Source organism: Parus major, chromosome 26 (genome assembly GCF_001522545.3).
Source record: "Parus major isolate Abel chromosome 26, Parus_major1.1, whole genome shotgun sequence".
Taxonomy (NCBI): Eukaryota; Metazoa; Chordata; class Aves; order Passeriformes; family Paridae; genus Parus; species Parus major.
The window spans coordinates 2003080-2017329 of record NC_031795.1 but is presented as its reverse complement, the minus strand read 5'-3'; the positions used below and the strand labels follow the sequence as shown (position 1 = coordinate 2017329).

Below are 14250 nucleotides of genomic sequence, written 5' to 3'. Positions count from 1 at the left end.
TCTGCCTGGCTGCTGCTGCTACCAAGGGGAGCCTTGAGGGGGAAAAGGACAACCCCAAAACGCTGCTTGAGAGGCACTGGGATTCATCAAGAAGGAAGGAAGATTCCAAGGGGGAAGCAGGATGCTAAGGCGGCCCCATGGCTGGGAATGACTGAGAGTTGGGGTGAAGCTCCCATGTGTTTTGTGCAGCTTGTGTCCCCCAGGGGAGGGATGCTGGGGGGAATTCTCCTCATGGTCTGGGCCTGGCTGTGGAAAGAGGGAAGTTGTTCATCCCCTCTGCTTGGAAATCTGCCCTGAGAAGGCCATTAAGGGAGAAAAAGAGCAATGCTTGCTTTGCTTCCTCATAGAAACTGCATGCTCTCTTCCAGGGCAGCCTGTGTGTGGATCATTGCACAGGGGGATTTCTTAAATGGCTGTTAGGAAAAAAATTCAATTTGTTGAGACCAGATGCAGCAGAAGAGATGGATGAAAAAGCAGAAGGAAATTTGCAGAGGGGACATCTCGCATTAGACAGCAAACCACAGTCTAGAGGAGGTGGTTTGGTGCTGCACTGAGTTCCCAGCTTACAGGAAAGCTTTGGTCAGGTTGGACACCAGGGAGATCTCCCTTCCCCTGGGCTTTTATCCCCCTTCCCTTGTGCTCAGACCTCCAGGTTTTGGAGCCTGACCTGGACCACCTCTGTTCCTGGCTGACAAATGCTGGGCTTGCTGCAGCTCCTGGATGCAAACCCCTCCAGGGAAGCCGTGTGAGGCTGCCGGGGGCTCACAGGGGAGGTGATGCTGTTGCTGCGTCCAAAGCTCGTCTGGAGACCCAGGGGAGGGCAGGAGCTGAAGGGAAGGGCTGGGGAGGATCTGCCCCTCGGCTGCTCTCCGCTTGCAGCGCTGCTGCTCGCCTGGCACAGCCTAATTGGCTTTGATAGGATTACAGGGAGGCAGCGGAGGAGTAAACAGGGCGAGGTGCTGGGGCCGCCAGCTCCTGGAGAAATCCCAGCGCGAAGCCCGATCAAGGGCACCGGAGCTCAAGGGTTAATGTCTGCTGCTGTGCTGCAGCCGTGGGGTAAGGGCTTCATCCTGCTGCTCTTAAAGGAAAGGCTTTCCCAAGCAGCATCCCAAAGGTCTGTGGCTCTCTCGCTAATTCCTGATGGGTTTGCCCCTGACAGATGTGGAGTAAATTATTGCAATTATGGAAGTTACACCTTGTGCCTCCAGCCTTGTGTCCTCAATAAATGTTTATGGTTTGAGGCAGCCTCATTTGTTTGCTTGAGACCAGACGACTCTGATTTATTGGCAGAAATCCTAGCAGGGAAAAGGGATGAGCCAGACAAGTTTTTAGCTGCTACACACACATATATGTGGTGAAGAGATGATGTTTATTTCTTTCTCATGAAAATAAAGCCTCAGATTTGGATGTGAACTGTTGCATACAGGAATTTTTCCCAACCTACAAACAACAAGGGGAGCTCAAGGGTTAATGGTGCTCCGGGGCTTTGCTTCCTGCCTTGTCTGGGTTTGGGGATGGCTGGGAGATTCTGTGGGTTGGAGGGGAGGAGTGGGTGCTCTCACTGGGAGCAAGTTGCTGGTTAACACCACGAACTGCTGCAGGAACGGCGGGGGAGCAACTTCCAGGAGATCCACACCCTCAAGAAAAACAGGTGTCAAAAATGGGGATTAAAGCCAAGGATGGAGGTGGCAACAAAGGACTTGAGCCCAAGTCTGGGGTGGGGTGACATGGCCTGGAGACAACTCTCCTTATTGAGCATCCACCTTTCCTTGCACACCTGGCTGGGGCTCATTCCCTCAGGAATCCTCCTGGCTTTCTGGTGGCAGAGGGTGTTTCCCCTCTGTCAGCAAAGAGTTGGGTGGGCTCAGCTCAGCCGGACTCCATCCTCACTGTTCATCTCTTGTTCAGTCTGGAGTCGGCTCTTGCACCAGTATTTATTGTTGTTCCCTCCCCAGATCTGGGTATTTTGGACAGCTTGTTTCTGATTTAAAGTATAAATAAGTTTGATCTTTTCATCTGTTGTTCTCCCTACCTTCTGGAGGCTGTGCTGGTTAAAAATAACCGGGATGATGAGCTCAAGTGGGGATGGTGGATGGGTTTTAACCTCCATTGTGGTGCTGGGACCACCCATCTGGCTCTGGAAGGGAACACAGGCTCCCTCCTCTCCTCTCCGCAGCCCTCATGGTCGAGCTCTTGGACCAGTGCAAGGTGTCCCTGCCCATGGCAGAGAGGTGGAGTGAGATGAGCTTTAAAGTCCTTTTCAATCTAAACCATTCCATTAATTTTTCCCAAGCTGGGAGCTCCCTGAATTGCCTAAACCCCCTTGGCTGGAGGTTAAACCCCCATGGCTGGGGGTTAAAGCATTTCAGCTATTGCAGGGGGTTGGAAAAATGAGGATCCAGGGAGTGCAGAGATCAGAGACTGTCCCTGACGCACATCTCCTGGGGATGGGGTGCTTTCCAGCTCTGGGCTTCTGCAGAGGACGTTTTTACTTGAAAAAGTCCCTTTTGCTCAGAATTGAACTATTTGCTTAAGAAGACAAATTGAAGGGAGGAAGAAAGAAAAAGAAATAGAAAGGGTTTGGCTTTCTTGATGGAAAGTCTGAAATGCAGGTTTCAGTTCAGCCTGGAAGCTCCTTGGTAGAGGCTGGCTCAGCTTTGCTTCTGGGTTTATTTTGGTGGGGGAAGCACACGCACACACACACGTGTGCACACACACTCATGGACACACACACACGCTCTCCTAGACAGAGAAAAACAATCCCCAGCCTAACCCAGACGCTGATTCAAAACAACTGTTGGTTCTGGCCACGCTGTCGGCTTTCCACTGCCCACAGCCTCCCACCGTGTGAAACCGTGGCTGAAAACCAACAGGCAAACCCCAAAATTCCGAGCCAAAATTGCATTCCACCTGGGGAAGGGCAGAAAAAGTCTTTCTAGGCAGCGGTTGTGCCAGGAAAACCCCCTCTCCCTGCTTGCAGCCCGCTGAGCAGCGAAGGATGCTCCCGGGAGGAGCCTGGAGCCCCTCGGCGCTGCCTGCGGGATGGATGGATGGGGCTCCCCCGGGCAGGGCAGGGCAGGGCAGGGCAGGGGGTGCCCGCAGCTGGCGGGGGGCTGCGGGGCAGGGCCGGGGGGCTGGTGGGTGTCTCCGGGAGCGGTGACTGAGTGAGGCGGTGCCAGGGCTGGGGGCGGATTTTTTGAGAAGAGCCTCAGCTCTTCAGAGCAGCGGCAGCCGCTGGAGGAGTTGGGCGGCTGTTGCTCCCTCTCCGCCCGGAGGAGGAGGAAGAGGAGGAAGAAGAGGCTTCGGCTGCCGCCTCTCCGATCCCCCTCCCCCCCCTTCCCCTTCCGCCCCACACCTTTATGGACGAGCGGCGGAGCTTGCTCTACTCTCCGGCCGCCTCCTCCGCCGGCCGGCAGCCTCGGGGCGGCTCGAGCAGCAGCCACCACAACCTGGGCTACACCGAGCCCCCCGCCGCCCCCCAGCCGGGCCCCGAGCAGCAGGAGGAAGAGGGCGAAGAAGGGGAGGAAGGCAGCATGACCGTGGTGGGAGGCGGCGGCGGCGGGGACCCTTTGCTGGAGGAGCCCCAGCATCCTCCTGCGCTGCTCGGGGGGGACCGCTACGATCAGCCCCCGGCTCCGGCCGTGCCCGCCGGGCAGCCCGCGGGCAGCGGGGAGCACGAGTGCTGCGAGCGCGTGGTCATCAACATCTCGGGGCTGCGCTTCGAGACCCAGCTCAAGACCCTGGCGCAGTTCCCCGAGACGCTGCTGGGGGACCCCCGGAAGAGAATGCGCTACTTCGACCCCCTCCGCAATGAGTATTTTTTCGACCGTAACCGTCCCAGCTTCGACGCCATCCTCTACTACTACCAGTCGGGCGGGCGCATCCGGCGTCCCGTCAACGTCCCCATCGACATCTTCTCCGAGGAGATCCGCTTCTACCAGCTGGGGGAGGAGGCCATGGAGAAGTTTCGGGAGGATGAGGGTTTCATTCGGGAGGAGCAGCGGCCACTTCCTGAGAAGGAGTTTCAGCGCCAGGTGTGGCTCCTCTTCGAGTACCCTGAGAGCTCTGGGCCGGCCCGAGGCATTGCCATTGTCTCTGTCCTGGTCATCCTTATCTCCATTGTCATCTTCTGTCTGGAGACCCTGCCCGAATTCAGGGATGACCACGACTATGAGGGAACCGGGGGGACCTTTGGGACAGGGGGTGGTCCTCTCCCACCTGACGTCTTCACCAACTCCTCATCCTCGGCTGCTTCCATGGTGTCATCCTTCACTGACCCTTTCTTTGTGGTGGAGACTTTGTGCATCATCTGGTTCTCCTTTGAGCTGCTGGTCCGTTTCTTTGCATGCCCCAGCAAGGCCACCTTCTCCAAGAACATCATGAACATCATTGACATCGTGGCCATCATCCCCTACTTCATCACGCTGGGCACGGAGCTGGCTGAGCGGCAAGGCAATGGCCAGCAAGCCATGTCCTTGGCCATCCTCAGAGTCATCCGCCTCGTCAGGGTCTTCCGCATCTTCAAGCTCTCCCGGCACTCCAAGGGGCTGCAGATCCTGGGGCAGACCCTCAAGGCCAGCATGAGGGAGCTGGGCTTGCTCATCTTCTTCCTCTTCATCGGCGTCATCCTCTTCTCCAGCGCCGTTTACTTCGCGGAGGCCGATGACCCCAGCTCGGGGTTCAGTAGCATCCCCGATGCCTTCTGGTGGGCCGTGGTCACCATGACCACCGTGGGCTATGGGGACATGCACCCCATCACCATCGGGGGCAAGATCGTGGGGTCTCTGTGCGCCATCGCGGGGGTGCTGACCATCGCCCTCCCCGTGCCCGTCATCGTCTCCAATTTCAACTATTTCTACCACCGGGAGACGGAAGGTGAGGAACAAGCCCAGTACATGCACGTCGGGAGCTGCCAGCACCTCTCGTCCAGTGAGGAGATGAAGAAGGCTCGCAGCAATTCCACCCTCAGCAAGTCCGAGTACATGGTGATCGAGGAAGGGGGGATCAATCACAGTGCATTCAAACAGGCTGCCTTTAAAGCAGGCAACTGCACAACCACAAACAATCCCAACTGTGTGAACATCAAAAAGATCTTTACGGATGTTTAAAACAAACCCAAACCAAACAAACAGCAACAAAATCTGAGGACGCGGTAAAACGATACCAATAATAATACCAATAATAATGCAAAGTGACTGTGTGTCGGTGTTGTGTGGAACATGCACCATCGTCGGTCTGTGTGTGCCCTCGTTTTTATACTTTTATTTTTTTAGATCCTTCCTTTCTAAAGATCCAAAAGTAAAAGGATTTAAAATTCTCTGGAGAAGAGGACAGCTAAAGGGTAAAGAGAAGGAAGATGAAGACAAACCACACTCACTGTCAAAACAGGTGTTTGTTCTGCAACGTGTTGCAGGGCTGCTTTGCTTTTTGGGCTTTTGGGGAACCTCTTGCTTTGCTCCCGAATTCCCCCCCTTTCCCTAAGGGCAGTGTGTAGCCGATCTCCCTTCCATCACATGAAGTAATTTATTGGATTAACAAACCTGGACTGGGTGGAGGAATGAGGAAAACATGAGGCAGAGCGTACTGGGAGGGGGCTGGGAGGAAATAACCATTTAATTCTGCAGAGAGTCTCTGTTACCACATCGTTAAATGATGCTTAATATTGAAACATGTGATGTGCCATTATGGGCACATCCCAGATTCCCTTTTTCTCCCCATTAGATAATTTATGAAATTCTAATCTGGTCAGAGACCGAGTGCAATCAATACCGGTTTAAATAGAAAAAGAATCCCCTAAGCCTTCATTTTCTATTCTGGATTCCCTTCCCCTGTAACCTGACGGAATTATTTCCTCCAATGTCAAGTTTGTGGCGGTGCAGCAGGGATGTGTGCAGGGGGAGGGAGAGGAGACACAGACTGGAATGTTTTTGGGAGCAGGGAGCGGTGTCGGCACGGAGCAGGATCCACGATGGGCTCCTCGCCATGGCTGGGAGCCTCCGACCCACCCAGCCGGAGACAAAGGGATATTTCCTCCTCTTTTTGCAATGCCTTTGGAAGAGATGCAGCCGCTTATCACCAGAAGATTAAAGTGGTGAACACGCCTTCCAGCGGAAGTCACTAATTCCGACCGGAGTGATGCAGTTGCCATGGTGACCATGGTTTCCTGGGAAACCCCCAAAGGTTGTCATGGCATCCCTTCTCCCATCCCCCTTGGTCCTTGCTCTTCCCGCAAAAAGCCTTTCCAGATGGTTCCAGCTCCTCCATCGTGGCTCTGCACCCCCTTCCTGGTTCCAGCCACGCTGCTCCTCCCGTGTGCCCAGCAAAGCATCCACAGGCAATAAACACCCCCAGATCCTCCTGTCCCTCACCTTGGCAGTGGAACCTGGGGATGGAGGTTCATCCTGCTCCACCAAGAACAACCCCAAAGCCACTGGGAGCTGGCACCGAGCAGCTGCCGGGAAGCTTGGCCGGGGAAGCTTTGTGAAACAAGGGGGACAGTAAAAAACAGGATTGAAAAATAACCAAAAATCCCACCGGGGAAAATTCATCTTCACGCGTGCGCCAGGGGCCATGGGACATCTGATGGGATCAGGTGAGCTTTGCACGGGGGACAGTTCAATGGAGTCATAATGTTCTGGTTTTTTGGACAAACTCCATGCTTCCCACTGCTTACTTTTATTATTGCTTTTATTCCAGCTTATCCTGCCGCTCTCGGGTATTTTTATACATGTGAGATAAAGTGGGATCACATCCTGTAGCTCCACTAATTGTATTTGCTTTTTAGTGCTGTGGGAGGAGGAAAACCCTGCTGCTCCTCTGCAGCTGGATTGCTTCACTTCTGCGCTAAAAAGGTGATTTCAGTGGTTTAGTGCTCCCATCCAACCCCTGCCATCGACACAAGCCAAAAGCAGCTTGGCCTCAAGAGCTTTGGCTTCAGCTCTGCTCAGTTTTGCTGGATTTTGGGTTAAAAAAAGGCAAATTCCTTTGAGGTAGCATATGGAACAGGGATGCTGTTAAATACCTACAGCAAAGAGAAATTTAGCCCCAACCTGTTCAAGGTTTCCCAAGGTTCCTCCACACCAAGGCTGTGGAGAGGGGGCCTCGTCCTGAGAGATGCTGGCCATGCCAAAATTGGAGTTTAGCTGGGATTTTTCCAAGACTCAGAAGGATTTGGATGGTTTGTAGCACCTTCCCTTAGCCACAGTCAATAAACCCCACAAAAACATCAGAGCCCCTCCTTGGCTGCTGGGTGTGATGGTTTTATTGGAGCTACCAGGATTTTCATCAGCTGAGGGTGCAAGAGAATGATCTTTATTAGGTAGATGCTCATGGGAAGTTACAAACCTGAGATCCCTTGTCCAGGATAACTGGGATTCCTTGTGTGGGATAACTGGGAACACCTCACTTTGCCTTTTCCCCAGGCTGCCAGTGGGCCAAAATGTCATTTCTGCCTACGAGTTCTCCCTTTTTATTGTTATTAACTTTTATTTTTATTAAATTTTATTGTTATTAAATCTTTCCCTCATACCTATTCCTAAAAGGAGGGTTTGAGTTTAAGAGCAGAGGATTTGCTCTCAGAAGAGTTTGCAGATAGGTTCTGGGTTGGTGTTTTCCCCACTGCAGCTGCACAGGGTACGGAAACCACATGTTCTCCTGGAAATGGCACAGAACAATTTTCAGTTTCTCTGTCATCTGAAATAAGCAGAGACCTTGCAGGCTGTTGGTTTGCTTTCCTGACTCCTCCCTGCTTGATTTTGTAGGAGCAGAGTAGTTTCAAAGGGATTTTATTGACAGTAAAAGATGCTTTATAGGAGTGGTGACAAGGAAACCACTCCACCCACTGGGGTAAAAGGCAGTTTGGCTCTGTTAGAATTCCAGAATGGTTTTGGTGGAAAGAGACCTTAAGGATCATCCAGTTCCACACCTGCCATGGGCAGGGACACCTTCCCTAGGTGACACTATCCCAGGTTGCTCCAAAACCCATCTAACCTGGCCTTGGACACTTCCAGGGATGGGGCAGCCACAGCTGCTCTGGGCAATCAATATCTGACCTAAATTTCCCCTTTCTCACATTCAGAAAAATACCTCTTTTTTTCAGCACTGAGTGTTATCACTGAAAGACAAAAACACACTGCTGCTCTGTCTTTTAGATTGCAAGAAGTGAAAGTGGAAAACTGGAGATATCCTTTGGATGTTCTGCCCTCTCTGCATCTTCCCTCTCTGCTGTCTCGTGGGTACCATTCACTGAGAGAAACTGAGCCACTCGAGCCACCTGCTCTAGTGGAAGGTGTCCCATGGCAGGGAGCTGGAACTGGATGATCTTTAGGATCTGTTCCAACCCAAACCAACCCGTGACTCTGATAAATACCTTCTGTTCCGTGGTCTGAGGCTTCTCTGGAACTGCTGCTGCAGATGTTGTGGCAGGAATTGGAGAGATCCCCGAAACACTGGGCTCTCCACAGCCAGCAGTTATTTAAGTGCCTCTGCTCTCCTGCCGTGTGCCCCATTAGGACAAGGCAGGGTTTCAGCAGCCCCTGGGGAGTTCCAGAGGAGCCTCGCCTGTCCCTGATGTGCTTGGAGGGGCAGCACTGGGGGATCTGCGGTAGCAGAGCTGCTGTCTGTGAGCCAAAACCTCAGCTTTTGCACTAAATGGTGGAAAAGGCATTACCACGAGCTCCTGGCTGATGCTTCCCAGCACCCCAAGAGCAGGGGAACAGGGTCTCTGCAGCTCTGGGCAGTCCCAGCGTGGCTCCGCTGCGATGTCCTCCCCGTCCCCTGTCCTTTGTTGCTGTCACCCGAGAGACACGGTGATGGTGAAGGATGGGAGCGAGGATGGAAGAGGCAGCTCCCACCCCAGGGATGCAGCCCTGGGAGGCTGGACCTGCCTCCGTGGATGCCTTTAATTTATCACAGAAAAGGTTTGGGTTGAAAGCAACCTTAAAGAACATCTTGTTCCAGCCCCCACACAGGGGCACTGGGTGCTGCAGAACCTTGTACCTCCTGTTTTCTGTTTTCACAGAGTCCTAGCAGTTTCCTTTTCCCTCTGCCCGTATTTTCCTGTTTCCCTGTTTCAGCCCTGAGAAACACCTTGAAACTCACCCTTGGTGCTGGGGGGTGCAGCAGCCGCACCCCTGACCCCTCCACTTGGTACTTTGACACCATCACCTTTTTCTCCTGCTTCTTTGCCCTCTTTTTTGTGTGTTTTCAGGCCTGAGCTCCTTCAAAAGGTTCTGTTGTTCTCCAGCACAATAGATGCCCTTCGGGTGCTTGGGGTGGCCGGAGCAGAGCAGTATCCATCCCACCCCACGTGTGGACACAGACAAGAGCTGGAGATATCCTCTTTCCTCCAGGAGGGTTAAATTTCCTCCCAGGCAATTGTTCCTGCTCCGTCCCTTGACAAAAGAAGCCGGTTTTGTTTTTAATGCCCAGTTTATGGGCAATTAAGCAGCAGCAAAGGGCAGACAATCGCTTTCCCCGGCAGAATGGAAGGAGCCAGCCAGGGTCATTGCTCCGAAGGGGTCTCTCCTGCAGGGATGTTGCACAAGGAAAGGGTGTTTGGCAGTGCTTGGGAGCGTTGTGTGTAAAATCTGTTTAATTGTGTAGTTTGGAGCCCTCTCCTGCCAAGCTTTTAAAATATGCATGTCTTGGTGCGAGCACACGGAGGCTCCACCGCCGCCGCAGGGAAGCAGGGCTTGGTTTTCCCTGCTTTTAAATGCTTTAGCAAACGATCTCTGGGTAGGCTGCAAACCTGGGAGTGCAAACAGGCAAACAGGGTTTAACTGTGCCTTATCTTGCCCTTCAGTCTCCGTTCTGTGTGTACCTGGAGGGAGAGCTCAGTGCCCCGGCATCCTCGTGCAAGGGCAGTCCTATGGGAGCAGGGAAATAAGGGATTTCTGGATATGATATGATCTTTGTCATGGATTATTTTTTAGGCCCCTTCCAACCCAAAGGATTTGAGGATTCGATGGTTACAGGCTGCTGTGGGCAGGGCCATATCCCAGGAACTCTCACTCCTGCGGAGCTGGTGCTGCTCCCCTGCACCCTCCCTGCAGCACGACTGGCCCTTGCTCAGCTTTGAGGGTGTTGTACAGCTGGAGGATGTGTTAAGGATGGGATGTTGCTGCCTTTCCCCCTTTTCCTGGGTGCTGTTTGCATGGCTGAGGTCCAGGCAATCCCGCCGGGTGCGGGGTGGCATCTGCCCTCGCCCCGTGCCAGAGGTGGGAGGTGGGCACTGAGCATGGAGGGATGGAACCGTGTGCTTCTTTTCCTTGGAAACAGCCCCGGGGCCGTGGCCATCACCACCTTGAGGAGGGTTTGGGGGATACTTTGGGTGCCCTGAGATGCCTCGTCTTAGCTGGGAATCGCCTGTCCAGCAGTGGAGGGTGTTCCATCCATTCCAGGGGGTGGTGAGTGGGGGTTTCTGAGGTCAGAAATGAGACCGGCACCAGGAGGAGTCTGTGCCTGAGGGAAGGACACATTTGGGATCCCTGCAGAGCAGCCCCAGCCCCATCTCCCAGCTCCTCCCAGCTCTTGCTCCAGGCAAAGCTCTCCTGTGGTTGAGCCTGGGGTACAAGGGAGATTTCGCTCCATCCTCGGGCGATGGTGTCCCTGTCCCAGGGGTGTTTGTCCCTCTGTTGGCTGCTCCATGCCGGGAAGGCGTCAGGGCTCCTGCTTTTGTCACTCAGCGAATCCCAGATTTTGCTCCTGAAAACCGCCCTGTGTGGGGAAGAGGGACCTGTGCGGGGTCCTGCCTGCAGCCCTTTTATCCCCTGCTCTGCAAAACTCACCACAAACAAACCCCGTGAGCCTCTCTGTGCTTTTCCTTCCACGATTAACGTGCTGCTCTGACACCCACAGGGTTCAGGGTCTGTCTGTGTCTCATCACCGCTCACAGCCTGAATTTTCAGTGCTGAGGATGCTCGGCAGCAGCGCAGGGAAACCTCCCCGCATGAACATCCCCGCAGGGCACCGTCACTTTTCTCCTCCTTATGAACCAAGACATGCTCAAATAAATTAGAACATGTCTCCCATCTCCTTCAGCTCCTCACTGGAGTCAGGAGAAGCTGGAATGCTCCCTGATCACTGCTCGGGGTGGGAGCAGCCGTTCTCTGCTGGCTCTGCACACTCATTGTGAGACCCCCGGCTCAGCCGCACCGACGGCAGCAGGCGCTGCTGGCTTTGTTTAGGAATGATTCATTTCCTTCAGACTTGTGATTCCGATGCTTTTCTGAGCGTGTTGGAGCTCTGATGCTTTGCTCCAGTGGTTGCGTTTCATTTTTAACGTCTCTGAACCCCCTGGCTGGGCGGGCTGGGCTTGGATGTGTGGTTTGTGGGGAACATGAGCCCATCGCCCCCTCTGCTCGCCCCAAAGCACAGTCAGGTTTATTCGGAGGCTGCCCAGCACAGCTGCTTTGCTTTGCTTTGCTTCCCTCTCAGCACCACCACGGATAGATGAGGAAAATCCTCTGGGGTTTTGTCACGGTGGAGGCAGCGAAGGCTGGGCAGCGGCCTCGGGGCTTGCAGCACGGTCCGTGCTCGGGTTGTGGCTCCACGGGAAGCTAAAGGCTGGGAGGGAGGATGGAAGGAAGGGATGAACACACACTTTGCAAAGTGTTTTCTGTGTTTGCAGAAAGCTGAGTTTGCTCTTGGGCTGGGTGCAAGGAAGGAGCCGTGTGTGGAGCAGGCGGTGGGTGATGCTGTGGGTGATGCTGTGGGTGATGCTGTGGGTGATGTGGGTGATGCTGTGGGTGCTGTGGTGGGTGATGTGGGTGATGTTGTGGGTGATGCTGTGAGTGATTCTGTGGGTGCTGTGGGTGATGCTGTGGGTGATGCTGTGGGTGCTGTGGGTGATGCTGTGGGTGATGTGGTGGGTGATGTGGGTGATGCTGTGGGTGCTGTGGGTGATGCTGTGGGTGATATGGGTGATGCTGTGGGTGATGTGGTGGGTGATGCTGTGGGTGATTCTGTGGGTGATGCTGTGGGTGATGCTGTGGGTGCTGTGGGTGATGCTGTGGGTGATGTGGTGGGTGATGTGGGTGATGCTGTGGATGATGCTGTGGATGATGCTGTGGGTGATGCTGTGGATGATGCTGTGGGTGATGCTGTGGGTGATGTGGTGGGTGATGCTGTGGGTGATGCAGTGACATTCAGGGGGTTTGGGTTGTACCCCAGGGAAATGCATCCCTGCTCCCCAGCCTGGAGCGTGTGAGCACTGTGGGGCATTTTCTCCCTGGCCTTGGGCAGGTGGGCTCCTTTGTGCCTCAGTTTCCCCATCTGTAAATGGCACAGAACCACTTCAGGAAGTGTTTGCAATGAAAAAGGAAGAGGCACTTTTGAAACAGAGAGCAAGAAGTGAGGACTCCTCCAAAGGTTTTATGGGATTCAGCTTTCTTGGGGCTGGAAAAGCCTGCAGACCCTGCCCTGGATACCCCAATAATTCAGTTTTTTTCCCTTGGCTGGAGTGAAGCCTGAGGTTTCACACAGCTTCCCAGGCTGCCAACTCTGCCTTCAGATCCCCATCAACAGCCTCCTCTCCCATGATTTCTTCACTCTGCATCTTCCCTTTCCCCCCCTTCTGGCCCATTTTTCCTGAAATCTCTGTGAGTTTAGGGTTGAGAACCCTCTTCTCTCTCCTTTCTGGTCTCTGCTTGGAGCTGCCTCTGTGCCTCTGTAAAAATTTAACCTCCTGCTATTGCAGTGGGTCAGAAACCAGACATTAAAAATTTGGGCTTAAAATGGCCCTGGCTGCTGGCAATTTGAGCAGGAGGGATTTCTGAGCTGGAGCTGGAGGAAGGAGTTGCTGGGAACTCGATGTAGCATTGCAGGTTAGAGGGTTCTCTGCCTCTGCCCGTGCCTCAGTGGGTGCAGGTGCCTGAATGATATTCCACACTTTCAATCCCTCAGAATTAAGGCAGGAAATCTTCCTGCAGCATCAGAAACAAGCCTGGGCTGTTCTCTCCCAGGGCTGGAAATTTACAGGGATATCTCTCCCATCCTGGTTGCAAGATGCTCTGAGAAAGTGCAGTGAGCCTGAGGAGAGGCGAGTGGGGAACCTGACCTGAGTCCAGCTGCGTTTCTCACCTGGGGCATCTCCTGGGAATTTGGCTTTATTGCTCCATTCTCTTGACCTAACAGCCATGCAATTCCCTTGGAGGAGAGCTTTACACAAGCACCTTTATTAGCCAAGTGTGGGACTCAGTCAGAGATATCAGTTAATTTGATAAGATCTGTTATCTTAACAGAAACCCTGTGTTGATTGGCATCAATTAAATCTGCCTCTTTAATTCTGCATTAAGACTCTCAGCCATTCCAGTATATTGTTTGTGTCAGTGACGGATGGCCAGACACATCATTTTCTGCAGGTCACTTTGTTTATTCCTTAAAAACTTGTTCCAAACAGGAGCTGTTTTCCAGTCCTCTGGAAGGAGATGCTCGGGACTTGCCCTCCCAGAAGCTGTTTTGCCAGCTCTGAGTGTTTAGATAGAAGTTATTTGGCTCAGCCAATTAAAAAACATCTAATTTTTATGGCTGCTGTTTAATATCCTCTATTTCTCTTGGGATGGAGAGGATTTCCTCTCCCCTGTACAATGGAAAGACATCTGGATCACTTCAGGAGCCGGAGCAGGGATAGCTCCTGAATGCTCCTGACTTCTCACTGCTGTTCTTACTGGATCCAGAGAAATAACACCATTGTTAGGCTGAGGATTTGGCATTTCTTTCTTCACTGGCAAGGATACAGCTTGGAAAGGCTCCAGGGTACCCCAAAGCACTGGATTATTTGCCTGGTGGGAATTAAAACTGTTATTTACCACCTCATCTGCAGAGTCCCAGCTCCACCATCACCTTGCCCCATGGCATTTCCTGGGCTGAAGGTGCTGTTTTGGGTCTAATTTGTGTATTTATTTATTTCCTGAGTGTGTAATGCTCCCGTGATCCTTGAGGATCCTGGCAGTCTGGAGCCCTTTCCAGCTGGCAGGTGGGAGGGGTTTAATCCCCCAGCAAACCCAGTCCAATAAAGTAGAAAGCCCCGTTAGCTTTAAGCCCAGGAATGTCCTGCTGGCACTTCAGGATAAGCTGGTGCATGAACAAGTGCTGGGCTGAGATCCTTGCTCAGAGCACTGAGCCCTTCTGGAAGCTCATTTCCCCACTGCCTTGCAAGGGATCTTTGCTCCTGGCAGGAATTCCCATCCCTTTCCTCTGCTGGATTTTAGCATCCTTGTAGCATCATTCCTACACCCCTATGTTCTCATC

The 14250-nt window shown here is 53.2% G+C and overlaps 1 protein-coding gene across 1 annotated transcript in view; it reads left to right on the top strand.

Moving 5' to 3' along the window:
• Positions 1 to 3188: 3188 nt before the first annotated feature.
• Positions 3189 to 14250, top strand: part of LOC107214949 (potassium voltage-gated channel subfamily A member 3-like) — a 16553-nt gene continuing 5491 nt past the window's right edge. The window contains exon 1 of the mRNA XM_015650785.2: positions 3189 to 6592. Within this exon, the coding sequence (XP_015506271.1) occupies positions 3360 to 5108 (1749 nt within the window). The 5' untranslated portion in view covers positions 3189 to 3359 and the 3' untranslated portion in view covers positions 5109 to 6592. The remainder of the gene's footprint in view (positions 6593 to 14250) is intronic.